The 25,982-nt window shown below is 32.6% G+C and overlaps 2 protein-coding genes and 3 pseudogenes across 7 annotated transcripts; all 5 read right to left on the bottom strand.

Moving 5' to 3' along the window:
- Window positions 1-8,188: 8,188 nt before the first annotated feature.
- On the bottom strand, window positions 8,189-10,687 carry LOC104791243 (UPF0481 protein At3g47200-like; annotated as a pseudogene). The gene is made up of 3 exons (XR_015559574.1): window positions 9,966-10,687; window positions 9,363-9,891; window positions 8,189-8,779 (listed from the first exon to the last, which is right to left on the bottom strand). The product of XR_015559574.1 is annotated as a UPF0481 protein At3g47200-like (transcript).
- Window positions 10,688-12,143: 1,456 nt separating this feature from the next.
- LOC104699025 (UPF0481 protein At3g47200-like) lies at window positions 12,144-14,370 on the bottom strand (annotated as a pseudogene). The gene is made up of 3 exons (XR_015560174.1): window positions 13,632-14,370; window positions 13,002-13,526; window positions 12,144-12,717 (listed from the first exon to the last, which is right to left on the bottom strand). The product of XR_015560174.1 is annotated as a UPF0481 protein At3g47200-like (transcript).
- A 535-nt stretch (window positions 14,371-14,905) lies between these two features.
- On the bottom strand, window positions 14,906-17,024 carry LOC104699026 (UPF0481 protein At3g47200-like; annotated as a pseudogene). The gene is made up of 3 exons (XR_015560175.1): window positions 16,292-17,024; window positions 15,678-16,198; window positions 14,906-15,451 (listed from the first exon to the last, which is right to left on the bottom strand). The product of XR_015560175.1 is annotated as a UPF0481 protein At3g47200-like (transcript).
- A 1,222-nt stretch (window positions 17,025-18,246) lies between these two features.
- Window positions 18,247-20,102, bottom strand: LOC104699027 (UPF0481 protein At3g47200-like). 2 transcript variants are annotated; one of them, XM_087455557.1, is made up of 3 exons: window positions 19,442-20,102; window positions 18,848-19,356; window positions 18,247-18,751 (listed from the first exon to the last, which is right to left on the bottom strand). In XM_087455557.1, the coding sequence occupies exons 1-3, from the start codon at window positions 20,044-20,046 to the stop codon at window positions 18,327-18,329; spliced, it is 1,539 nt and encodes a 512-aa protein (XP_087311683.1). In that variant the 5' UTR covers window positions 20,047-20,102; the 3' UTR covers window positions 18,247-18,326. The 2 variants fall into 2 exon arrangements, with proteins under 2 accessions (XP_087311683.1, XP_087311684.1); XM_087455558.1 differs by having other exon boundaries at window positions 18,540-18,778; window positions 18,814-19,356; window positions 19,442-20,055.
- A 2,075-nt stretch (window positions 20,103-22,177) lies between these two features.
- On the bottom strand, window positions 22,178-23,998 carry LOC104699028 (UPF0481 protein At3g47200-like). 2 transcript variants are annotated; one of them, XM_087455565.1, is made up of 4 exons: window positions 23,777-23,998; window positions 23,314-23,733; window positions 22,695-23,218; window positions 22,178-22,608 (listed from the first exon to the last, which is right to left on the bottom strand). In XM_087455565.1, the coding sequence occupies exons 1-4, from the start codon at window positions 23,974-23,976 to the stop codon at window positions 22,178-22,180; spliced, it is 1,575 nt and encodes a 524-aa protein (XP_087311691.1). In that variant the 5' UTR covers window positions 23,977-23,998. The 2 variants fall into 2 exon arrangements, with proteins under 2 accessions (XP_087311691.1, XP_087311690.1); XM_087455564.1 differs by lacking the exon at window positions 23,777-23,998 and having other exon boundaries at window positions 23,314-23,704.
- Window positions 23,999-25,982: the final 1,984 nt, after the last annotated feature.

The following is a 25,982-nucleotide window of genomic DNA, read 5'->3' on the forward strand; positions in this document are numbered from 1 at the left end:
GCATAAGTTTAAACTCTAACATTGTTAACCATTAAAAGGAACATGAAGTTTTTCCCAATCAATATTAGGAACAATACAATTTTTGACATCTTTCTCAATAACAACCCTAACATCTTCTAGCCTGTTACGCTCTGCAATTAATTCGATTCGCCCCTCCAAGATATCATTCATTAGCGAGATTTGAGCATCGACTGTCTCAAGTTGATAGATTAGGCCTATAGATTCTTCCTTTTTCTTGATATAATCTTTCAACATATCAAGTATCGCGGTGATACGTCTCGTCGTTTCCTTTAGTACCACATCTCTCGATTTTTGGAACGCTTGTTTAACCTTCTCGATTGCTCCATCTTCCCATTCAAAATCTGACATGAGCCCTTTTCATTTCCTAGAACTTCCACCTTCCATCACGATTTCTGCAAAAATATTTGTTGAAAAGGTTTAAACTTCCAAACCAAGAATTCAAGATACGAAAAGTTTATTAACTATCGATTGAGATCTTACCAAAAGGATATGTATGATAATAGACGTTCTGTCCTTTGTTGAGAGGGGATAACACAACGTCAGAAAATAATGAAGAGACGTAGAATGCTTAAATATTTGTTTAAAGAGCGGCGAAGGCTTTCATATTGGCGTAACTTAAGGCCATGCCCATCTAAATTAACCAATAATAACCTTCGATTCTCTTTAAGCTCAACTAGATGTATTAGTAAAATACAGATGTATTAGTAAAACCAAACTTTTTAATAAAGATGTACTAGTAAAATAGTGATATTAAATTTAACGTGTGGTCCAAAAAAAAAAATAATTTCAAACATAATTTAAGAAGAAAATTTCATGTTCAAAATTCTACAAATAATTATTTTAAAGTCTAAATCAACAATAGCAAAGTGAACATAATAAGAAATATTGAGAAGTATAACTATAGCCAGCTGCTTGAACCACAATCTCAATCTTCATCTTCATTATCTTCATCACTGGAATCGACGTCTAGCCAGCGCCTGTAAAATTCGAATAACTCAGATTTATAATTTCCGTATAATTATGTTCATACTAAATTTATTTGATTAATAACATTACACCATATCGCCAGTATTAAATCCATCAATTTCATCTTCAAGAATGACCTTCGAACATTGTAACTGAGACATCAAACATTGGATTCCTAGCAAAGTAGAAATTAAGTAAGAAAATGATAGTTTCAAGTGGTTTATAAGACTATTTAACAGTACCTTCGTAAACAGAGATCCTCCAAAATAGAAGAGTACACATTATTGGTTGATCAGCGAAAGTAGGGGAAGACATTATTTTTTTTCTGTTTCTCGAGAAATGCATAACAAACCGAACCAATAGCAACAGATTCAATCTCTAGGCCACTTTGAAAAAATTGATTGTTTATAAGTTAAACAACCAGTAAATATATCAAAATTTGAGGATATCGAAAGTTTCGAAAATTATCTTACTTGTGTTCAAGGATAGTGAATGTCACAACTTCATTTTCTGAAATGTACCCATTTTGATGTTCAAGAAAATCAATTGTATGAGACTCGTTTACGTGTTTTAGCATTCCCATGACATCGAACAAAAAATAAAATTCCAACGAAAAAACAACAATATAAAAAACAAAAGAAGTCATCATCTTTAAAATAGAATATCATCACATAAGAACGGATTTTTTAAGTTTAGTTGAATATAAAAACTTACCTACACAGCGGTTCTTCTCGTCAGGCGTCGAATTATTCATTCTCAATGCATCATAACAAAGGATAAATTGTCAGTACTTCGCGGACATGTGGGGATCATTTTTGTTTTATCATGGATCAGGATCTGAAGCAGATGGTTTGAGTTCCTGAATGATTGTTGACCTTCAATCACTAAAAATCCAGTAATCTCATACCAGTCTCCTTCCTTGATTTTTCCATAGTATTTTGATACATAAAGATCCGCAACTATCAAGATAATGAATAATATTATGAATAATTTAACCTTCGATATATGTAAAGAAATTCAAACTGTTATCTATTTAAATTAAAAAATTAGAATCCATATATCATTTGAATATAAAATATTAAAACCCCATAAAATCCATAGTAAGCAAAAACAAAATAAGAAGTCGTCAGTCTTCTATTTGCGAGTCCTCTTCATTGGTCTCCTACAATTTAGTTCATAGGTTTACATGAAAAAAATTATAAACGAATTTTTACAATGTTTTCATTTTATATATAACATGAACAGAGATGATAATCTTACAATTTCATCATTTTCGACTCATTTGGAATTTGCGGATTGAGAATTATTTCCGTACAAACTGTAGAAGATATACTTCTTTTTCCTGTAAAATTAGAACATAAATAATACTTTAATATTTGTTCAAAAATACTGAGCAATAAATATTATCAAATTAAATGTATACCTTGGAAAACTTCAATAACACCCCATCGAATAACACAAATTAAGTGATCACCCCGGTAAGATTTATAAGTATCGTAGAATTTTGCAGCCGATCTTTCGAATAACTCACACCTTATTAGGGTTCCACTAAAATGTCAAGAATTAAAACCTTATGCTTCAATATAATTCAAGATCATAATTTTGTATAATATATATATATATATAATAAGAGTATTTTAATTCACCTGAAATCACGTAGATCAAAAGATATTTTGTGGTTAATAGAGTTATCTTCTGCTCTGCAATTTATTGCAAGATTTTCATAACTTTGCATCTCAACGTTATCTTCATCCTCATCCAAATCTTGGATATATCTATCCTCATTGTGATCATCGTTATCACTATCATCTGAATGGTATTCGACCTCATAATCGGTTTCTTCATCAATATCATCATATTCTTCATCCATTACATCATAAGAAACATCATCTTCTTCCTCGCTTCCTTCTTGTATATAATCAGAATCGTCCTTATCTCCAACATTACTGTCGTCATCAGATTCTTCAAAGATTATACAATCTGTTTCTGAGTGATCATGGTAAGATGTGTTTTTCTTTTTTTTCAAAACCAAATCGAGTACAGTACTTAAACAACATATGAATATTGTCACTTTGTGATGCGTCATCAGATTTCTCATGATTTTCAGACTTATTGATCTCGTCTTTTTTTTGTAATTTCCTGAAATTACAGCTGAATTCCCCAACATTGACAACCTCACCGATGACGTTTGTATAAAAATAAAGTTAGTTCAAATACAAATATTTACTAATAATAATTGAAATTAATTTTATAATATCTAAAACAACTACTTACCGACTAAGTAATCTTCACATTGTGTACCATCATTAATGATTTTTAAATCGACGAAATCATAGAAGTCTTCCCCTCCAACAATTGAATTATATTTGAATGTGGTATTATACAAAATAACAATTTTGTAACGACGTGTGGTAGCTAAACATGAACCATTCTGCTCAACAACCTTAAAGTCTTCGAAATCGAGCCAATCACTAATGTTGAACTTGGAGACAAAACGATCATAAACATCTCCACGAAAGGAACATTGGACCTTTACACCCTAATAACACATAGTATTAATATTGTCACATAATATGATTTTATATGTCAAAATAATATGTTCAACGCTTGCAAATCAAAACTTTCAGGTATAACTGCATATACGCTTTATTTTTGGAATACATAATGAGCTAATTATTAGAATAAAGTAAATACCTTAATATCAGATAAGACCATCTCCAAACATGGACCTTTTTCTTCCCACAAACACAAAACTTTCACACGTATTTTCCATTCATATTTTGATGAATTCAAACGCGAAACATCATCGAAAAGGCTATACCTAACCAAAGTGTTCTGTTTTTTTGTTTTCTTCATTATTTTAGGTTGAATGTCAAAAGAGTCGAATAGACGTATATATACATGTAATTTTATATATATAAGATATTTACTTTTTTTTGATAAGTGATATATAAGAATATATGTTTACCATTTTTTTTAAAATATTTTGTATAGATCTCCAGACATAAATATCTTTATTACACTTCCATTTATTTTAGAGATAATAGTAAACTTCTTAATGTTTATCATTACGACTTTTAATGCGTATATATATTTTCCATTTTTACATTAATCGTGATATTAAACTTTATTCTGTTCTGTTTTGAATATGGAATACTTCTTAAGTTTATCCACCCTCCTTGACATAACGTAAAATTAATAAATTTTAATATTCCATCAAAAAATAATTATTATTAGATTTTAATAAATTCAGACTGAAAAGGTTATATAAACTATTTTCATATATCTAATACGGGTACTTGATTCGTTTACTTCTATCATTCATATATACAATTTCGGTATCTAAATATACAATCTCATGATATATATATTGAAATTTATATAATGATGCAAGAACTTCAGCTTTTTGTATTGCTACTAATGTAACTTCGGTACGCACATTTTCATTGTTAACACGTCTCATCTCATTTACTTTAAGAACGTCATTATAAACACTTTATTTTAAAATTAAACTTTATAGGAATATTATTATTTCATAAATTATTCATCCATATTAAACAGTATCCAGAAAACAGCAATTATAAGATCTCAGAACATTTATCATATTATTCTCTAAAATATGTTCTGCTACTCGCTTCATGCCAGAATATTTGCTACGAAACCTATTATTTTTCCTTCCATATGCAGTCTGTTTTTAAATAACAAAATATGTTAGATTAGATATAATAAAATCTAATTAGAATATATTTCAGTAATTACCATGTATCTTAAATAAAAAGGAAACGACTTAGATTCTTTGCGATAAATTCCTTCTCTGCACATAATATCAAAAAATAGGGTTAGAGTTAAAGATTTACGAATAAACGCTAGTATCATGTTTTTGTAAAAGGTTTAATATCAGGGTGACCTTTAGACACAAATTGTTACCATGATAATACCAAATTAAGCAATTTTAACAAACGTTATAACATTATTACTACTGTTTTAACATAAACAACTACCGAGAAATAGCTGTAAGACGTCGTATTGCTAACCATGCATATTTCACCTGCTGAATAATTAATCAATCTAAATTATGCTATATCCGAGAAAATAAGATTAAGTAATTTTGAACATTAACATTTAGTTAAATTAAGTTTATGCCATAGATTTTGGGATACTATTAGCACCAATAATAGACTTTCTACAAAAAAAAATACAAAAAAAAGTAAATACAAAATATTAGTATGATTTTTAAATCAAAAGTATAATATTAATAATCTTTCTTATAAAATTTTAAACAATACTTGAGTTTCAGCATATGAACATTAGTGGATTCACCTAAACAAAAACATTCGATAGACTTTGCCACCTCTACCTATTGATTTGTATTTAATTATTAGAGCCAGAAACACATGAATAAATGTCAATAAAGATGATAGAATATTTTTCTATTACAATTACCAAACATCTTTCATTAATAGTAGCATTTTCCAAAGTGTTCTTATAACTATAAACATGAGTCTTTTAATTTAGCAGCATCAAGGTATAAAGGAAATTAGTTTAGGTATACAAAAAAATATATATATATATACCTAATTTTCTTGTGTGGGTACATAGAACTAAGATCACGACCATCTACTAACTCACCTGAAACATAGGGATTAGTATAATTTGATTTACAAATATTTTAATAATTCAAGAAAATATACAATATTATTCAATTAGTAAAGAAACAATACACAAAGTTATGGTGATGCTTGAACTTGCTTTCCAAACAAATACTACAGAAAAAGGATATGAATAATTAGAACACGAACACGAATACAAAGATCCATATAAAAGATCATCAAGACTGTAATACAAATATAAATTCGAGAACATGAGAGTAATTTAGGGTTTCTTCTTTTTTAAAGATTTCGAATTATGGAGAATGGTTAGGGATGTACATATTTATATTAACGAATAACCTATATGTTTTAGGGTTTCAAAGAAGTCGGTATAATTTGGTTGGGATTTTTATTAAGCCCATTATTATTTCAGGTTTTAGGGTTTTATAACTTATAGAAATCACGTATTTGACGATTATATAGATTCGATAATTAAGAAAATTATTCTTTTTAATTTTTTTAATTAATCTAAAGGGTATAAAGGTCCAATTCTGAATCTCATTAATGGCAAATTAGTAATCTTAAGTCTGAAGATGAATGTGGTGCATTTCAGCAACCTAAATAGGCAAAAAAATCTTGTCCAAAAATTTTTTAAGGGTATTTTTCATTAAGGGTAAATGACGTCAATTTTTGTGAGAATGGCTGTGAGCCATTTCGACTTCTCCTTTAATATATTAGATACTATTAAAAGAGAAGTACAAAATATCGCGAAGGTTAGTATTTACGAAATTTGGCACTCAAAAAGGAGTCATTTAATTGATATCGAGAAGGTTAGTCTAGGAATATCAAATTTTCAATTAAATCAACCAGATAATCATAACTAGATCCGCATGTTTTTGTGTTGGGTCTTTAATTGGATCTATGGTTATTCGGTTTGGTTTGTAACATCATTCGGTTTAACTCAATTTGGTGGTGAAAGATTTGATCAATATATAACTGGAGCCAATGTTCAAATATTTGGCCAAATCCATAGCGCTAATTCAATCTATAATTGGTCAGTTGCGTGCTAATTCGGTCTTACCCAACAAGATTATACCATTTATTAGGTACAATAATCGTTTGAATGATGATAAATAAAAAGAGAAAAATGAAATTGCAGAAAATTGAGAGAGGCTCGGGAGGAAGAGAAAGATATAAAGGGGAGAGAAAAAAAAATTATTATAATTAATAAAAAAATATTCACCAGCTGTTGTGATGGAGAATATTAGAAAATTTTAAAAAGGGAGTTCGGGAATCGAACGCGGGTTAGTTAAATAATAGTTGCCAAGTGACACAATTAGCTAAATCGCCTAACGAAATTAAAGAACCAAATTGAAATAAAGGAGACCTACCCAAGTAGAAATTAGAAATGAACAGTTGTATAATTACGAAAAAATAAATTATTTTGTTTGTATAATATTTTTAGGTTTATTTACAAATAGAATACAGAGATAAATATACTTTTTGTCTTACAAAATTATTTCAACTCATTCTTTAAATTAGTTTCAAAAAATAGATTTCAAATAAATCAAAAATAAATTATAGTCCCATAATTACAAATTTCAAAAAAATTAAAGTAATTTAAAATATGGGGGGGGTCATGTAATAGAGTAGGTTATATCTATATATACATTTTTGAGACATTTATGAAATAAATCATGAAGTTCACACTTATTTACATGCATGCAATTGGCAATAAATATTTTTAATTTATAAAATGCAATTTAAAACCAAGATTTTGTGCAGAAAAAAATTCCTAAAATATCTCCTTAATCAATCAACGACTAATTACAATATCTCATTAAATATTTGTTTTGTACAATTCTTAAGTATTTCCTAAAATATCTCTTTAATTCATTACAATATTAAATGCTAACAATAAAAATGTATGTGCAAATGCCAAATTAATCTTTACATCAATACATATTTGTCCATTTTATCTGCAAAAAAAAAAAGAAAGGAAAAAAAAAGAATTATAATATTTAATAACTTATTTCTGAATCATATGTAAACAATTCTAAAATAAGATATTTTGAAGATAATGTATACTTGATTAGCAAGATTTTTAGTACTATCTTTTTTTGCATTTTCATTATTTGGATTTTGAAAAACGTGCATGTTGTACTTAAGAAAAGAAAAAAAATGGTGTTTGGATATCTAGCGGGATGGGTTTGGGTATTAATATAAATTAAAATTATTTTATTAACTGTTAGTAAATCATCAGTTCATTATTTTGTTAACACCATCGACGTTTGAATATTAGGTATATCTAATTAAGTTTATTAAATTATGATTATGTAAAATAAACAAACAGTACTACGGTATACCACATGTTATATTCTGAATTTAACAATTTAAACCGGTAAACCTAAATTTTCAAACCGGTAAACCTATATATTATATAGATATAAGAGGGATATATATTTAAAATTTACAAAACATTAGTCATATATATAGTTAATCTATTAAAAAATTAATTTTTTATTTTACTTTCAAAAATATAATCTCGTGGTGTACCGCGGGTTAAAACCTAGTTAAACTGAAAATACATCGTTTTCTTTGTTCACAACTTATGTAATCACAATTTTTTCATAAAATTACTATCATGACAAAAAATGTATACCATGGCTAAACTCAAGTGTTACAGTAACAATGTTCTTTCTTAAGCTTGAATAAATATGTATTACATATAAAGACAAACACAAAAAATCCTTCGAAATGAAAACAAGGTGTATAAGGTTAAGAAGGTGGCTTATAATAAGCATATGCAGCGTAAAAACTTTGAGACAAAGTGAGGACTAGTAGTATAACTGCAGCACAGAAAGAAACAATCGCCCATGGATTATTGAAATACTTATGTTTCAAAGTCGCCCTCCAAGCATTCCACTTATGATCGTAATAACGGTTAACCTCGATCGATAGCCGAGATAGATAGCTATCTCCGGTGTCGAATACAACTTCTTGACATAAACGGTTGAACAGATCCGCGACTTCGGAGTCGCTTCCTAGCCAATGTTCGATGATTCCGCAGTAGTGTAAGTAGCTAACATCTTCGTGAGAATCTATTAGGTTGTCCATGAAGATTATGTAGGATGTTATGTCATTGGTTGAGTCGATATGGCACTGCTAGAAAGCTATCAGATTTAGAAAAAGAGATTTGGTACCTACAAAATATACAATAGAGGAGGAATTACTAAATTTTGTTGAAGTACATGTATTTGTTTCTATATAAATTTCATTCCAGTTAGAAGATACTCTATTCCATTGCTTAGATCATTTTGAATTAGTCAGTAGGGATAACTGATGACATTTGCTTACTTAAGTCATTCCAGCTAGATAAGTCGAATAAAAATCAGTCTATATGTCACACACAAATTGTTTTTTTGATAGATGAAAGTATAAAATGAGAAGAAGAAAATCTAATTTTGGAATTTTAAATAATCACATAATTCAAAAGTAACATTTTATGCTGCATACCAAATCATGATCCCTAAATAGTATAATTATTCTTTATCCATCTACATGCATATGACATAAAAAACGTGACATATATGGTAGTAATTGTATGCTGCATATGACATCATGTTCCCTAACTAATGTATTTTTTATCAATCGATACAAACGAGAAAGTATCAATTTGATGTGGATTGATCAATCAAAAAGGTGACAGATGAGAAAATAAAAACTGTATAAAAGCATATGGGGGCAGGAATTAAAAAGAAGAAAAGGCGTAAAACGTGAACATACCGTCATGGATAAGTAGCCTCGGTATTTCTAGATAACCGTTTTTGAATTGAATATCCCAAAACCGGTCTGTTTTTCTTCTCCTAAATTTTATACCGGCCTCCCTTAGCTCCGTCACACAATGTATCAGTTGTTGACGGCGCTTGTCCGCCACGCGAGTGTCCCGAGACCATCTCTTTCTTGTTAGCCTCGGCTCCGGTTTAGGACTAGTCCGAAGCAGACTGCGACGGAAAACATCTAAACAGTGCAACTCGCCCATATCGGCGAATGGGTCAAAGGCTTTATCTCCTGCCAACGAGTTCTCGATTTTGACTGGTCCGTTTTAGTCAACGGTTCGTCCGTTGGCATTAGTGGATCAAAGAACCGAATTGCTAACTGTGCCACTAGACCGGTTTGGTTCCGTGTACCAAGCTGTAACTCTAATAACCGGTTTAGAACAAACAAAGGAAGTTGATTTTCTAACATTACCATGTCACGTTGAATCGAATGCATCGATCCTCTCATCGCAAAAACTGGATCGTTACGTGCATATCTACACAAACATCAGCGGTTAAGAAGTTATTTGAAAGAACCGGGAATAACCAGCGATTGAAAAATGAGGCTTACCCGAGTTCGGTGAATCCTTCAACAGCACCTCTGAAGAGCTCCAGAACAAAACAACCATCAAGAACAAGCATTTCGGTAAAATCGTTACTGTTTAAACTTAAGGGACCTTCGTAACAAGCTCGAGCCTTTTCCTCTAGCTCTCTCATGGCGTCGATATACATTTTAATGCCTTGGTTCGTACGTTTCAAGACTCTATTGACCGCACGCCATTTGTGACGGTCCATAGACCGGAGACGTTTCTTACCATGATGGTACGGACCAAGTGAGACGGTTTGAGGGAAGTAGGATTTGTTGTCGTTCTCTTGAAGGTAATATGGAACTCTGTAGATACAGAGCTTTCCCCATATTGTCGTGTCATCGTCTCTGTGTGCTTGTTCGAGCTTGTCCGTAATCGAGATCACCCAATCCTCCCGTGAATCTTTTGGGCTCTCTTTGATCACATCGATCTTACCAGTCTCGGATTGAGTCTGCTCGTGGTTATGATTGTTTAGGCCTTGATCGGATCTGATAATTTCGGGTAAACCGGGGAGGTGATCTTGATTTATCGGTTCAGATTCTTGGTTCTGTATTTCGAGTTTTTCGCGGATCTTGAGGGTGAGTAAGTACCAGCTCAACATGTCTTTGTAGAAGACGGCCACCATTTTCTTTTGTTGAAAGCTTTTTCAGGAAAATGAGAGAGGAAGGGAGAAGCAACTCTATATGAATAATTTGAAGCTATAATTGGTTACTTATTGTAGTACTCATGGACCCAACTGATCTGTAATGACAACAACCATAATTAGATATTTCTATAACACACACACACACACACACACACATGTACAAATTTGAAAATAAAGTTACAACTAAAAATTAAATACTCCATTTAACTACTAAAATACACAAATTAATTGGAACCGTGTTGGGTTAAAAAGTGGGGAGGTCATGTACTATAGGAAAAATTACTTGGATCAATATAAAGTTATGTGTAACTGTAAATATTGTAAATGTGTTTTTTTTCTTGTAATGTGTTTTCTACCCTTCAGCTAAGATACTATAGTATACTATAGTTATAGACCCTTTTTTACTTGTTTGATTCAACTGAACTCATTTAACATTTCCTTTCGAATATGTATTATGTATTATACACTTTTTTTGAACGGCTGGATCCACAACATGAACAAAAAAAGAGAGGGGATAAAGATGTTTTTTTGTCAACTTATAATAATATAAATATATATGAAGAGTAAATGGATATCTACGAAAGGGTTACATTGTCCGTAGATAATAGAATTTTGCTATTTACCATTCAGTTTTTACATATACCCTTTCCTTTTGGTTTGAGTACGAATCCATAACGCATCCAAGATGGGTAAGAGGTATAATTGCCCAACCATACTAGAAACGCGCTCGTATGGAGAATCTGAGAGTCGTTGGACAAGATAAGATTTAATTGTCTTGTCAAATTTGGGTAATTCAAAATATATTTAAAAAGCACAAAACAAAAAGATGCTCTTCTTTAGTTTCTTCTTTCTTCTCAATTTTTTTCCTTTTGCTCTTTGTGTCAACTTGAAATTCATATTTCATCATGGTTAGTGATATCTTGTGGGGGGGGGGGGGGGGGTGGTTTCGGTGCATTATTGTATTTTTTTTATATCACAAGCACAAATTAAGACTAAGAGAAAATATAAAGTAAAAAAAGAAATGGTGAGAGCATAACGGAACATGTACACTACACAGCTAGTGAGGCACATGGCACGACCTCCCCATTTCTCGTATGGATGATGATTTATTAGTACCGGACACATTGTATTTGCTTATTTTTTTCTAGCCAAACTTATAGGGTGTGACCGATGGAGACTATAATATAACAGAAAATGGTAAAAAGGTGTCACATTAAATTTTGCTCAAAAAAAAAAGAAATGATTTATTAATTTTGGAAAGTGAGTCAAACTTTGGAATAACTGTTGATAGACAACGGTCATTAATTAATGTTTAGGAACAAATTCAAATCTAAACTTCAACATTTCTAGTTGGAGAAGTCGTGAATCAATAGAACTTATAAGGATGTCAAGTTCTATAGTATTCGGGCTGATGGATAGTGTACGACATAAACTACTCTTTGGCAAGCATCGAGTACCAAACTGGTGTAGAGAGCCAATTGGGAGTTTAAGCATCGAGTGTGAACTAGTTTGGTTGTGACGGCAAACATGTGCTGTTTAGTTTATTTTCTGATTTTATTCTTTTGCAATACAATAGAATGAAGAAAGTATACAAAAATGTTCGGGAAATACATAATACAAACATTCCAAGTCGAATGAAGGAAACTATGGAATAATAATGAAAAACTAAGAAGGTGGCCTAAAATAAGGATAAGCAGTAAAAAAACTTTGAAATAAAGTGAGAACTAGCAGGACAAGTGCAGCAAAAAAAGAAAAATATGCCCAAGGATTATTGAAGTACTTGTGTTTCAAGATAGCCTTCAAAACATTCCACTTTCTGCTATAATACCGGTCGACTTTATTTGACAGCTGAGATAAATAACTATGTTGAGGATCGAATGCCACTTCTTGACATAACCTATTGAATAAATCCGCAACTTCAGAATCACTTCCTAGCCAGTGCTCGATGATACCACAATAGTGCAAATAGCTAACATCTTCGGAAGAATCTATTAGATTGTCCATGAAGATTATGTAAGACGTTATGTCGTTGCTCGACTCGATATGACATTGCTCAAAAGCTATAAGATTCGAAAAGAGAGATTTAGTACCTACAAGAAACACAAGACGATGGTATTAGTATTTACGTAAGTTTTAAGGAGTTATAAGGTCCTATAGAAAGCAGTGTATTGTATTTATTTCCTTTTCTTAGCTTAAATTATTCTAAATTAGTCAATAACGAATAATTGATGTAAATTTCGTATTACCATATATTATATATAAACGAGAAATTAGTGACGGTCCGTGGCCCCTACAATAAGTTATTTATCAACCCATACCATCTGTAAACGAGAAATTAGTGTAAAAATAAGATTTGAACTGTCAACTTAATTACCGTCATGGATGAGTAGTTTGGGTATCTCAAGATAACCATTTTTGAATCGAATATCCCAAAACCGGTCGGTCTTCCTTCTCCTAAATTTGATACCGGCTTCTCTTAGCTCTGTCACGCAATGTATCAGTTGTTGTTGGCGCTTGTCAGCCACACGAGTCTTCCAGGACCATCTCCTTCGTGATAACCTCGGCTCTGGATTCGAACTAGGCCGAAGCAGGTTTCGACGGAACACATCCAGACAGTGCAACTCGCCCGGCAATTGGGTTAAAGAATTTATCCTTTTCCAGTGAGCATTCGAGTTTTGTGTGGTCGGTTTTGGTCATCGGCTCGTCGGTTGGCATCAAAGGGTTAAAGAACCGAATTGCTAATTGTGCCACTAAACCGGTTTGGTTTCGTGGACCAAGCTGTAGCTCTAACAACCGGTCGAGAACGAACAAAGGAAGTTGGTTTTCAAGCATTACCATGTCACGTTGTATCGAATGCATTGATCCTCGCATTGCAAAAACTGGATCGTTACGATCGTATCTACATGCACAAAAGTCAAAGTCAACGTACAGTTTAGATAACCGGATCTTAAATCACACCGGCTTAGCAAGTATATTAATAACCGGATAAACCCGGAATTCTAACCCTAGTTCGGAGAATCCTTCATCGGCTCCTCTGAATAGCTCAAGAACAAAACAACCGTCAAGAACCAGCATTTCGCTAAACTTGTTACTACTCAAACCAATGGGACCTTCATAGCATGCACGAGCCCTCTCTTCAAGATCTTTCATAGCGTCAATATACATTTCGATGCCTTGCGCTGTACGTTTCATGACCATGTTGACCGCACGCCACTTGTGCCGGTCCATGGGCAGGAGATGTTTGTTGCCATGGTGGTACGGACCAAGCGAGACAGTCTGAGGGAAATAGGACTTGGTGTTGTTCTCTTGAAGGTATTGAGGTACTCTGTAGATGCATAGCTTGTCCCAACTAGTAGTGGCGTCTTCCCTAAGTGCTTGTTCCATCTTGTCTTTGATTGAGATCACCCATTCTTCTCTTGTCTCTTCAGGTTGCTGGTTTCGGGTTTGGAGTTTTTGGCGCATGACGAGGGTGATCAAGTACCATGTCAGCATGTCTTTTTGGATCAAAGATGATGGTGGATTGTTTCTTCTTCTTTTGATAGAATATCGCCAAGGAAGAATCGGTCCAAATGGTCGCTGCGGTGGCGGTGGTGGTGGTGGTGGATTTCTGTTCTTTCTTTTGAAAAAGTAGCGCCGAGGTGGGATTGATCTAAATGATGGTGGTGGTGGAGGCGGTGGTGGAAAAGAAAGAATACGCACCATTTTTGTTGGTTTGAAGGTTTGAGAGAGAAAAATGTTGAAAAAACAAAGATGTAACAACATGATAGATCTGTGCACAGCACACATTAATAAGTTTTTTTTTTTTTTTTTGAAAAAAACATTTACTAAGTTTGTCAAACTATAGAGCTGTTAATTAACACCTTGACGAGACACGTTTTGTTGGTTTTTTTATTCTTCTAAAAAATTCGATAAAAGTTGGCTCTTAAAAACACTCGTCCCTCACTAGTTCAATTATTGTATTATGAGCTCCGTAAAGTAAAAGTGCTCAAGTCTGAGTCTTGGGTGGTGAAGAAGACACGATTAATTGAATCTATTTAAGTTACGATGAGATTATGACGTAATCCAAAGTCTTATGATCTTGTAATATATTTCAAGGATTGAGCTTGAAACGTCCAAAGTTAATCACGATTTTATAACTTGCCAATTAAAAAGTTCTCGTAACCTTTTTTGTTCTTCTACGACAATAATGTATACAACAAACATTTTTGGTTAATTAAGTACAGCAATATCTGAATTGGACAATCTTTCGTAGTACTAACATATGGCTTCAAGAAAATACAGTGAAATCAATTCTATTTTTTTTTTTTTATTTACAACTTTTTGTGGTACAATAGGAAAAACAGAGTGAAAAAATACAAACTTTCCAAGTCGAATACTAGAAAAATAATAATGAATTATGAAGAAGGTGGGTTAAAATAGGGATAAGAAGTGAAAAAGCTCTGAAATAATGTGAGAAGTAGCAAAATAACTGCAGCAAAGAAAGAGAAGTACGCCCAAGGATTATTGAAGGACTTGTGTTTCAAGGTTGCCTTCACGACATTCCACTTCCGGTTATAGTAACTGTCCACCTTATGCGACAATACAGATAAATAAGTGTTTTCGAGGTCGAAAGCAACTTCTTGACATAGCCGGTTGAACACATCAGCTACTTCTGAATCATTTCCTAACCGGTGCTCGATGATATCATATAGTAGTGCAAATGCCTAACATCTTCAGCAGAATCTATTAGATTGTCCATGAAGATTATGTAGGATGTTATATCGTTGGTTGAATCGAAATGGCACTGCTCGTAAGCTATAAGATTTGAGAAAAGAGACTTGGTACCTACAAAAAACACGAAAGACCATAGATTATTTTTACGTGTCGCAAAAAATTTGGTTCTGATATATTTTCTATAGCACGTTCGAATGTAAAATATGGTTAGTACGTAAAATATGAATATCACATTATGATTCCTAAGCGACAATGTAAAAAACAAGAATTGAAAATGTAATGAATAAAAAAGATTTTGATAAAACAAATATAAAGGGAAAAAAAAGAGTGAACTTACCGTCATGGATAAGTAGTTTCGGTATCTCTAAACAACCGTTTTTGAATTGAATATCCCAAAACCGGTCGGATTTTCTTCTTTTGAATTTAATACCGGCTTCTCTTAGTTCCGTCACGCAATGTAACAGTTGTTGTTGGCGCTTGTCCGCCACGAGCGGTTTCCACGACCATCTACTTCGTGACAACCTTGGTTCTGGTTTTAGACTAGGCTGGAGTACACTTCGACGGAAAACATTAAGACACTGCAATTCTTCCTTGTCCTTGTCAGAAATTGGGTTAAAGAACTTATTGTTTACTTGTGATTCCTCTATTTTAGTTGATGGCATATAGGTTGGCATTAACGGATTGAAGAACCGGACTGCTAATATCGCCACTAAACCGGTTTGGCTCTGTGTACCGAGCTGTAGATCTAATAACCGGTTTAAGACGAACAAAGGAAGTTGATTTTCCAACATTAGCATGTCACGTCGAATAGAATGCATGGATCCTCGCATCGCAAAAACGGGGTCGTTTCGATTGTATCTACACAACATCAAAAGAATAAGAAGAAACAGAAAAACAGAATACAAAATAATCAAAGTCAACAGTTTAGACAACCGGTATGGGTATGCTTACTCAAGTTTCGAGAATCCTTCATCAGCTCCTCTGAAGAGCTCGAGAACAAAACAACCATCAAGAACTAACATTTCGGTGAACTTGTTACTGTTCATATCAATACGACCTTCGTAGCAAGCACGAGCCCTCTCTTCGAGCTCTTTCATGGCGTCAATATACGTTTCGATGCCTTGTTTGGTACGTTTCAAGACCATATTGACCGCACGCCATTTGTGATAGTCCATGGGCTGGAGATGTTCATTTCCGTGGTGGTATGGACCAAGCGAGACGGTTTGAGGGAAGTATGAATTCTTGTCGTTTTTCTGAAGGGACTGTGGAACTCTGTAGATACAGAGCTTGTCCCAAATAGTTGTGGCGTCGTCTCTATGTACTTGCTTCATCTTGTCTTTGATCCAAATCACCCATTCCTCTCGTGTCTCTTCGGGTCGTTGGTTTTGGGTTTGGAGTTATTTGCGCATAATAGAGGTGAGGGAGTACCAGATCAACATCGGTCGTGGTTGATAATTTCTTCTTCTTTTTCTTCTTATAATAATATGTCGTAGAGGAAGATTCGGTCCAAATGGTAGCTGTGGTGGCAACGCCAATGGAAGGGGCGGCGGCGGCAGTGGTGGCAACGCCAATGGAAGGGGCGGCTGCGGCTGTGGTGATGGTGGTTCGTTATTAGGGATTGCCATTTTTGTTCTTTCCGGCGATGGAGAGTGACAGAGAGAAAGTTGAAAAGCAAAGATGTAACAACTGGATTAAAACTATGATTGGTTGCTTATATTTATGGATATGTTTGATCTGTAATGACAACAACAATAATTATACATAATACATATGTGCTATGCATACACACGTTACTAAGTTTGACAACTAATCATACTTAATTACACATTAAAATGTGTTAAACAAATTAAAAAGTATTGGATATATTTTTTTTTAAAGTATATATTGGATATTGCCTCGGCGAGTTATTTTTTTTTTTGTTTGACATTTCTTCTACAACTCTTAGAGAAAGACTCTAAAAGTCGTGTGACAATTGATATTATATAAATATTTTATCTAGTGAGATTACTGAGAGATATTGAAACATTCACTCTTGTAAAGAAAAGAAAATGCACAGTACACTTATTAAAAAACGATAATAAATTATTGACTATGATTAAGATTTGAATTATCCAAACTATTGTTCAAAAGTAGAAAAAACATATTTTCTCTCGAAATATCAATAGAAGCAGCAATTTACCAATATCAATATTATCCAGACTAACATCACTTTTCTTTGGTCATTTTGTCTCTTCATAACAAGAGAGATTAAAATGCTATTCCTTTTACTGTTTCGGTCACATTCTTTGGTTATATTCACTTGTGGCTCTCAAGACAGGATCGGGGAAGAATCCATTTAAGATGTTATCAACCATAGGGGATGGGAAACTCGGCACATGGCACGACTTCACCATTCTCGTATGAATGATGAGGTGCTCTGATTAAAAGACAAAGTCTCATAATATATTAAGATTTGAGTATTCGATATTATGCCTTAAAAAAAAAATCGAGCAAACAAAAATAATGTTCAGAAATGCAAACCCAAAAGACTCCAAGAAAGTCATGTTTTTATGATTTAAATATTTAAAGTCTTATCCCTTTAAAATTTAACCAACCAACAATAGTGTTCAGACATGCAAATCCATTTCCAAGCATAGAGAGCCCAATGAACCTCGACCTTACCAACACATTGTCACTGTCTATGTGAAATCCATTTTTAATTTCTACACTCACGACCACGTTCATTACTATAATCCAAGTAACTGATTTTTTTTTTCTCTGTTTAAAATTTTTGTTTTAATGATTGAACGATACTACAATACTTACCACTTATATAATATTCACTACGTCTAGGATATATAAGTCGTCCAAAGTTAACCTTTTAAAAATGTTTTTCAATGCACTAACTATTCGATCGAGAATCCAAATTTTGCAACGTCATTGTTTTATTTTTAATAGCAGAAAATACCGAATGTGGCAAGTACAAATATTGTAAATAAGATGAAATTTAAGAAGGTGGCTTATAATAAGCATATACAGCAAATAAGCTTTGGAAAAATGTGAGAATTAGCAGAATAACTGCAGCTGAAAAAGAAAAGTATGCCCAAGGGTTACTGAAGTACTTTTGTCTTAAGGTAGCCTTCAAAGAGTTCCACTTACGACTGTAATAACGGTTCACTTCGCCAGACAGTTGAGATAGATAACCATCTTTTGGGTCAAAGATCACTTCTTTGCATAACCGGTTGAACAAATCCGCAACTTCAGCATCACTCCCTAGCCAATGCTCAATGATACCAGCGTGGTGCAAGTAGCTAACATCTTCAGAAGAGTTGATTAGATTATCCATGAAGATTATGTAGGATGTTATGTTGTTGCTTGACTGGGTATGGCACTGCTCGAAAGCTATAAGGTTTGAGAATAGAGACTTGGTACCTACAAAGAAACACATGAGACCTTAGTGGTTTTTATAACTTTATAATGGAGTTATGGCCTATAGAAAAGTATGAAAAGAAAAACCGGTTAACTCACCGTCATGGATTAGAAGTTTGGGTATCTTTAGATAACCGTTTTTGAATTCGATATCCCAAAGCTGGCCGGTTTCTTTTCTCATGAACTTAACACCCGCGTCTCTTAGTTCTGTCACACAATGTATCAGTTGTTGTTGTTGCTTGTCTACTACTACCATTCTCATATCTTCATATGGAATCCCACGATTTGTTGTCTCACTAGATTGAATGAGACTTCGATGGAAAACATCCAAACAGTGCAACCCGCCGTTGTCAGTAAGTTCATCGGATTTCCCCTGAGAGCCCAACGAACTTTCTGATTTGGTCAGCGCCTTGCTTGTTGGCAATAGTGTTTTGAAGAACCGAACAGCTACATCTGCCACTATACCAGTTTGGTTCGGTGTACCCGGCTGTAGCCCTAATAACCGGTTGAGAACAAATAGAGGAAGTTGATTTTCCAGCATTACCATGTCACGTTGTATCGAATGCATCAATCCTCGCTTCGCGAAAACCGGGTCATTGGATGCATATCTATTCAAAAACAAATTTTAAAATAGATTATCAGCAATATGTATGAGATAACCGGGATAAAACAGGAAAATTTAGTTTCACTAACCCAATTTCCTTGAATCCTTGAACTGTTCCCTTGAAGAGCTCGAGAACAAAGCATCCATCAAGAACAAGCATTTCAGTGAACTCATTACTATTCTTCATATCAATGGGACCTTGGTAGCAAGCACGAGCCTCCTCCTCGAGTTCTTTCATGGCGTCAATATACATTTCGATGTTGTGCTTGGTACGTGCCATGATCATATTGACCGCCCGCCACTTGTGACGCTCCATGGGCATTAGATGTTCCTTACCATGGTGGTATGGACCTATAGAGACAGTTTGAGGCAAGTAAGACTTTTTATCGTTCTCTTGAAGATAAAATGGAACTCTGTAGATACAGAGCTTGTCCCAGCTATTTGTTGCGTCGTATCTAAGTGCTTGATCCATCTTGTCCTTGATCGAGATCACCCATTCTTCTCGTGTCTCTCTTGGCTTTTCTTCTTTTACTTCGATCTCACTGGGCTCCGCGTAAGTCTCATTGTGGCTGTGCGAACTTTGGCCTTGATCACGTCTGGTAATTTCACGGAAACTATGGATGGGCACGAACCATGACAACCGTCTGTACCTTCTGTGGGTGGAAGTTGAGCGACCATCGGAAAACAAAACCATAATTTCTGTTGGTTGAAGCTCGGGAGATCGAGAGAGAGAGAGATAAAAAGAGAGCAATATCAAATGTCAATGCAAAGATGTAACTGGCCACGCTTTGTTTCTAATATATATATATATATATATATATATATATATATATATATATATATATATCTATTAAATTCTAAATAATACGTATGCATTGAATTCATAATGCTTGTAATACTACATTATAGCCGTGGTACACCGTGGGTGCAATATATTTTTTTTATTTTTTTTTATTAATATACTATTTTAATACTAATTTTGCTAATGTACTCTTTTGTTAATTTTAGTGATTTAGTATATAATTTGTGGTATACCGCACAACAATTTTTGTTTAATACAATCTTAATTAAATCAGTTTTATTCGACATATTTTATATTGGTGTTGTTAAAATAGTAAAATAAAGATTTAACCCGTATTAAAATATCATATTAATGATATTTTATTTTTTTAATATAATCAATTCAATCATGTAATGTCATATAACTTGTCATGTAATATAACTCGTTTGTGTTATTTTTGAAAATTCAATATGTTTAAATATTCATAATTTTAAACTTTTTATTAAGTTTAGATATTTCAGTTATAAATTATAAACTTCTTAAAATTCTATAATTTACTATATACAATAAATTTACTATACAGTAAATTTACTATATATGTATGTTGAACACACACTTTTTATATTAATTGAGTAATATATGTTCGTTTAAAAAATTCAAATCACAATATATACATGAAAAATACACATTTTATTAACTTTATGTATTATATGATGATTTACTACATTTAAAATTTAAAATCACAAAAAGATGATAGGAGAATAATTTTTTTAAATATGGAATAAATCTTCTAAATATCTATATTAATTATAAAATATTATATATATGGATAGTTAAGATATTTTAATTCTGTTTGGTTATAAGAATAGTAGAGAAAATTAACTAAATTTGTTTGGATATGAATATAAGCATTAAATAATATTAAATGCAAAAACTTTCTAAAAAAGTATTTTTGGAGCAAAAACTTTCCAAAAAAGTATTTTTAGAGCAAAAACTGCTGCAAAAATACTAGTATAGATATATTCATTGAACAAGTGGGACCGAAATGTCCAAACTACTTAATTATAATATTTACTTATTCTCCTTTGAAAACTTTGTTTATGTTTCTCTGCACATAGCTTTTAAAATTATGTTTTTTTGTCTAAATTACCATCTTTGTATACCTAAAAAGGTCAAATAACAAAACAAATTGTAAAATATTTTTAGTCACAAAAAATAAAATTTAAAATGAAGATTTATTTTTCATTGTAAATTGAACATATTAAGCAAAAGAGAAAATTAACAAAAAAAAAAAATCTGTTTTCAAAATTGTCCTCAAATTTCAAAAATTTACAAAGTAACCTTTTAATGTTCATTATATCATTCAAAAAGAGTAGATAACAAAAAATAACTCATATCATTATTGCTCCTTTTGACATGGTTAAAAATTATAAACTTACATAAATAAAATTTAGTTTCTCAACTTTTATATTTGAAGGACAAAAACTAAAAAAAAAAGTTGCTTTGTGGCAAATTATTCCTAAATAAAATGATTTTCGTACAAATTTGTTTCTAAAACAACATTTCATATTATAAGAAAAATATATGAAGTGAAAAGACAAGTAAATTCTTATAATATAACTGCATTTTCGATGTAACTAAAATAACATGAATTCTTCTTATGAGATATTAAGACAAAAAAAAACATTAACGAAGCCAATAACTTGTAATCCACATGCGTAGTATTGGTCCTAATAATAACTTACTCAATTATGATTAAAATTTAATATGACCAATACTAATACACAACTTCTTTTCACTCTTAATCCCTTATCGCCTAATCTATTTAGCTTGCTCAATCCAATTGCATAGGGTTGCGTTAGATTAATTTAGTTTACAGAATTGACATCCGTAAAAACGCAATATCCAATTATTATTATGCTTTGCAACAACACAATTATTCCAAAACCCAATTATTACAATGCCAAATTTGGGATAGAAGAAAATAGAGAAAATGTTGAAAAAACAGAAAACAACGTTCCAAACTAAATGAAAAAAAAAAAGACTAAGTTTTAGAATTTGGCTTATAATAAGCATACACAGCATAGAAACTCTGACATAATGTGAGAAGTAGCAGTATAACTGCAGCAGAGAAAGAAAAATATGCCCAAGGATTATTGAAGTACTTGTGCGTCAAGGTAGCCTTCAAAACATTCCACTTACGATTGTAATAACGGTTTACATCACCAGACAGTCGAGATAGATGACTATCTTTGGGATCAAAAACCACTTCTTGACATAGTCGGTTGAACAAATCAGCAACTTCCGAATCACTCCCAAGCCAATGCTCGATGATACCACAATAGTGCAAGTAGCTTACATCTTCGTCAGAATTTATTAGATTATCCATAAATATTATGTAGGATGTTATGTGGTTACTCGATTCCATATGGCACTGCTCAAAAGCTATAAGATTTGAGAAGAGAGACTTGGTACCTACAATAAACATGAGAGGGGATTTGGCTTTTTATACAAACATATAATAAAAAGTAAGAAATAAAAGAAGATATGTTTTAGCTTACCATCATGGATTAGTAGTTTGGGTATTTCTAGATAACCGCTTTTGAATTCAATATCCCAAAACCGGTCGGTTTTTCTTTTCCTAAACTTAACACCAGCTTCCCTTAGTTCCGTCACGCAATGTACAAGTTGTTGTTGTCGCTTGTCCACCACTCGCGTATTCCTAGTTAATCTCTTTAGTAGAGATCTTGTATTTGGTGTAGGACTAGACTGGAGTAGACTTCGACGGAAAACATCTAGACAGTGCAACTCACCCTTGTCACCAAGTGTGTCCAAGGATTTTTCCAGCCAGTTCATGAGTTTTGCCTGGTCCGGTTTGGTGAAGGCCTCACCCGTTGGCATTAGCGGATCAAAGAACTTAACGGCTACATGTGCCACTATACCGGTTTGGTTTTGTGTACCGAGCTGTAACTCTAATAACCGGTCAAGGACAAACAGAGGAAGTTGATTTTCCAGCATTATCATGTCACGTTGAATCGAATGCATCAATCCTCGCATTGCGAAAACCGGGTCGTTGCGTGCATATCTACTCCTCAGAAAAAAAAAATCAACGAACCGAAATAAGACCGGTTTAGCAAATAGATTAGATAACCGGAAGGAAACAAGAATATTCACGCTTACCCGATTTCAGGAAAGCCTTCAACGGTTCCCCTGAAGAGCTCAAGAACAAAACAGCCATCAAGAACAAGCATTTCTGTGAACTCATTACTGCTCAAACTTATGGGACCTTCATAGCAAGCACGAGCCTTCTCTTCTAGCTCTCTCATGGCATTAGTATACATTTCGATGCGCTGCTTCAAACGTTTCAGGACCTTATTGACTGCACGCCACTTATGGCGCTCCATAGGTCGGAGACGCTTTTTACCGTGGTGGTACGGACCAAGGGAAACGGTCTGGGGGAAATACGACTTCTTGTCGTTCTCTTGCAGGTAATGTGGAACTCTGTAGATGCATAGCTTTCCCCATATTGATGTGTCGTCGTCTCTATTTGCTTGCTCCAGCTTGTCTCTTATTGAGATGTTCTCCTGTGGTGTCTCCTGGCTTCTCTTCTATCACCTCCTTACCGGGCTCGGAATGAGTATGCTTGTGGTTCTGCAAGTTTTGTTCTTGATCCGGTCTGGTAATGTCGGGTGAACCACGGAGATTCTGATGTTGAACCGGTTCCGAGTGTTTATTTTTGGTTTGAAATTTTTGGCGGAGCTTGAGGCTGAGCAAGTACCAGGTCAACATGTCTTTGTTGATGAAAAGTGGTTGTCCATCGGAATGAACATTAACCAAAACCATTGTTTTTTTTTTGCTGGTAGAAGTTTTTTCAGGAGATTGAGAGCGAGAGCTGTAATAGCAAAATGTTAAGTACAACGCTGTAACTAATTTAAAAGGTTATAAAAAGACTTCGTAGGCTTATTAAAAGACTCTCATAAATGCTTGTAGTATTTTCCATAAATCATAAATGAAATTCAAATACCCAACTACTCATTATAAAGACTTTATAATCTTGATAAAAGACTCATATAAATTGCTTGTGGCATAATAATATTACTAGGTGATATTTTGTTAGTTACTTTTTTTTTGTAATTGTATTTTTGTAATGTAGTTTTTTATTTTGACGTATTTTCTTTGTTTATATAGTGTTTATTTGTATATTTGGGGTTATACAATAAATTGGAAATCTTAATAGAGTAAGTAGTTTGTAGAATGTAGCTTTTCACGGAAACAAATACACCGCAATATTTGATAGTAGTTTTGTAAGAGAATAAACACTCCGCAATATTGGATAGTAGTTTTGTAAGAGGATAGATACACCGCAATATCGGAAAGTAGTTTTGTAAGAGGATGAATTTTTCTTTATTTTGCTTTGTCGTCAAAAGAGGAGAAGTTGCTTGTTAAATTTTAGTGTGAGATATTTCAATAGTTAGGAAACCATTGTATTTATAGTGAGATTAGGTATATTTAGGTTATCATTCAGAAGTTAATATTTAATATATCAAATCTCAGCAAAATTGTAAAAAAACAATTTAATTTATAGTTTGATAAAAGTACATGTTTTAACGGGTTTAACTCAAACTTTTTTTATATTTTAAAATTTTTAAGAGTAAAAATATTTATATTACTTAAATATTTTATAGACTTAAATATATTATAATATTTTAAACTTTCGACGGAGTTCAAATATTTATAATAATTTAAACATTCTATAAAATTTTAAATATTTATAATCTCTTAAACTTTTTAAAAAAACGTAAATATATTATAATATGTTTACTTTTTAAAAGTTTAAATATGCTCAAATATAGAACCAAATTAAACTGTTAAATTTGGATACCTGATAAATCAAGCTTCCTGCTCATTTGTACTCAAAACGTATTAGTCATATATTTATAGTGATTATGAACCATATTGCAAAATATTTACTCGATGTGGGATATACAATACACATTTTCTGTAAATTAGTTTACAACTTTTCATATATATAATTTTTGCGTTTTTTATTCTTTCCATCTATACTAATCATAATTAATTACTATAATTTTGTTAAGGAAATATTGAAAAATCTAAACTAAATGATGCTTTGTTTTTATTTAATTGTATTAAATTGATTTGTTGTTTCCGTAAATATCTCACAATATAAAAGCAAATCAAATAAGTTTACATATATATACAATTTCGTATTTAAGTCACAATCCACAAGTATTAAAGATTTCTCATTATTATTAATATTCGTAATAATTATAGGGATTAAGTATAGTAATAGTTAATATTTGATATTACTGAAACCATTAAATACTCGGATACCAGTTTACCTATTTATAGGGATAATACTTATGTTTGGTTGTGTGAATAATTATTCTTGAATCAAACCAAATACACAATCCAAATAGTATTAACCCGGATTACAAACGGATCCGCGTGTAGATTTTTGTTCTATTACCGGGTTAAAGAGGATCCGCGTTCCAACCCGGTCATAATTAAGTGGACGATTAAGGGGTATAATGGTCATTTATTGAAATCAAAAGGGTAATTTAATTAAATTAAGTGATTCTTTAATTATTTTTAATAAAAAACATACCAAAACAAAATTATGGTCCAATTTTGAGTGTAGTTGCTTTAATAGTATAGATATACTCCATATTGGCCCAACGACAAAAATGTTGTTCCAAACGGAAATCTTACAGACGTGCGAGGGATGAACATTTTTACTTTACGTCTTCAGTCCTCTAGTCAACTATCACAAGATTTAGATATTTTATAGAAAGGAAACGTGTCACTATCACTAGATTGAGATATTTTTA

The sequence above is a fragment of the Camelina sativa genome, chromosome 6 (genome assembly GCF_030686135.1).
Source record: "Camelina sativa cultivar CO46 ecotype springtype chromosome 6, ASM3068613v1".
Taxonomy (NCBI): Eukaryota; Viridiplantae; Streptophyta; class Magnoliopsida; order Brassicales; family Brassicaceae; genus Camelina; species Camelina sativa.

Excerpts from the sequence above, each read along its gene's own strand:
- LOC104699028 (XM_087455565.1), bottom strand. The coding sequence starts at position 23,976 with ATGGTTTTGGTTAATGTTCATTCCGATGGACAACCACTTTTCATCAAC. Across the intron at positions 23,734-23,776 it reads CAAAACTTGCAGAACCACAA|CCAGGAGACACCACAGGAGA; the intron begins GCATACTCATTC and ends ATAGAAGAGAAG. Across the intron at positions 22,609-22,694 it reads CAAACTACTAATCCATGATG|GTACCAAGTCTCTCTTCTCA; the intron begins GTAAGCTAAAAC and ends TGTTTATTGTAG.
- LOC104699027 (XM_087455557.1), bottom strand. The coding sequence starts at position 20,046 with ATGGTTTTGTTTTCCGATGGTCGCTCAACTTCCACCCACAGAAGGTAC. Across the intron at positions 19,357-19,441 it reads CAAGGATTCAAGGAAATTGG|ATATGCATCCAATGACCCGG; the intron begins GTTAGTGAAACT and ends GTTTTTGAATAG. Across the intron at positions 18,752-18,847 it reads CAAACTTCTAATCCATGACG|GTACCAAGTCTCTATTCTCA; the intron begins GTGAGTTAACCG and ends GTTTCTTTGTAG.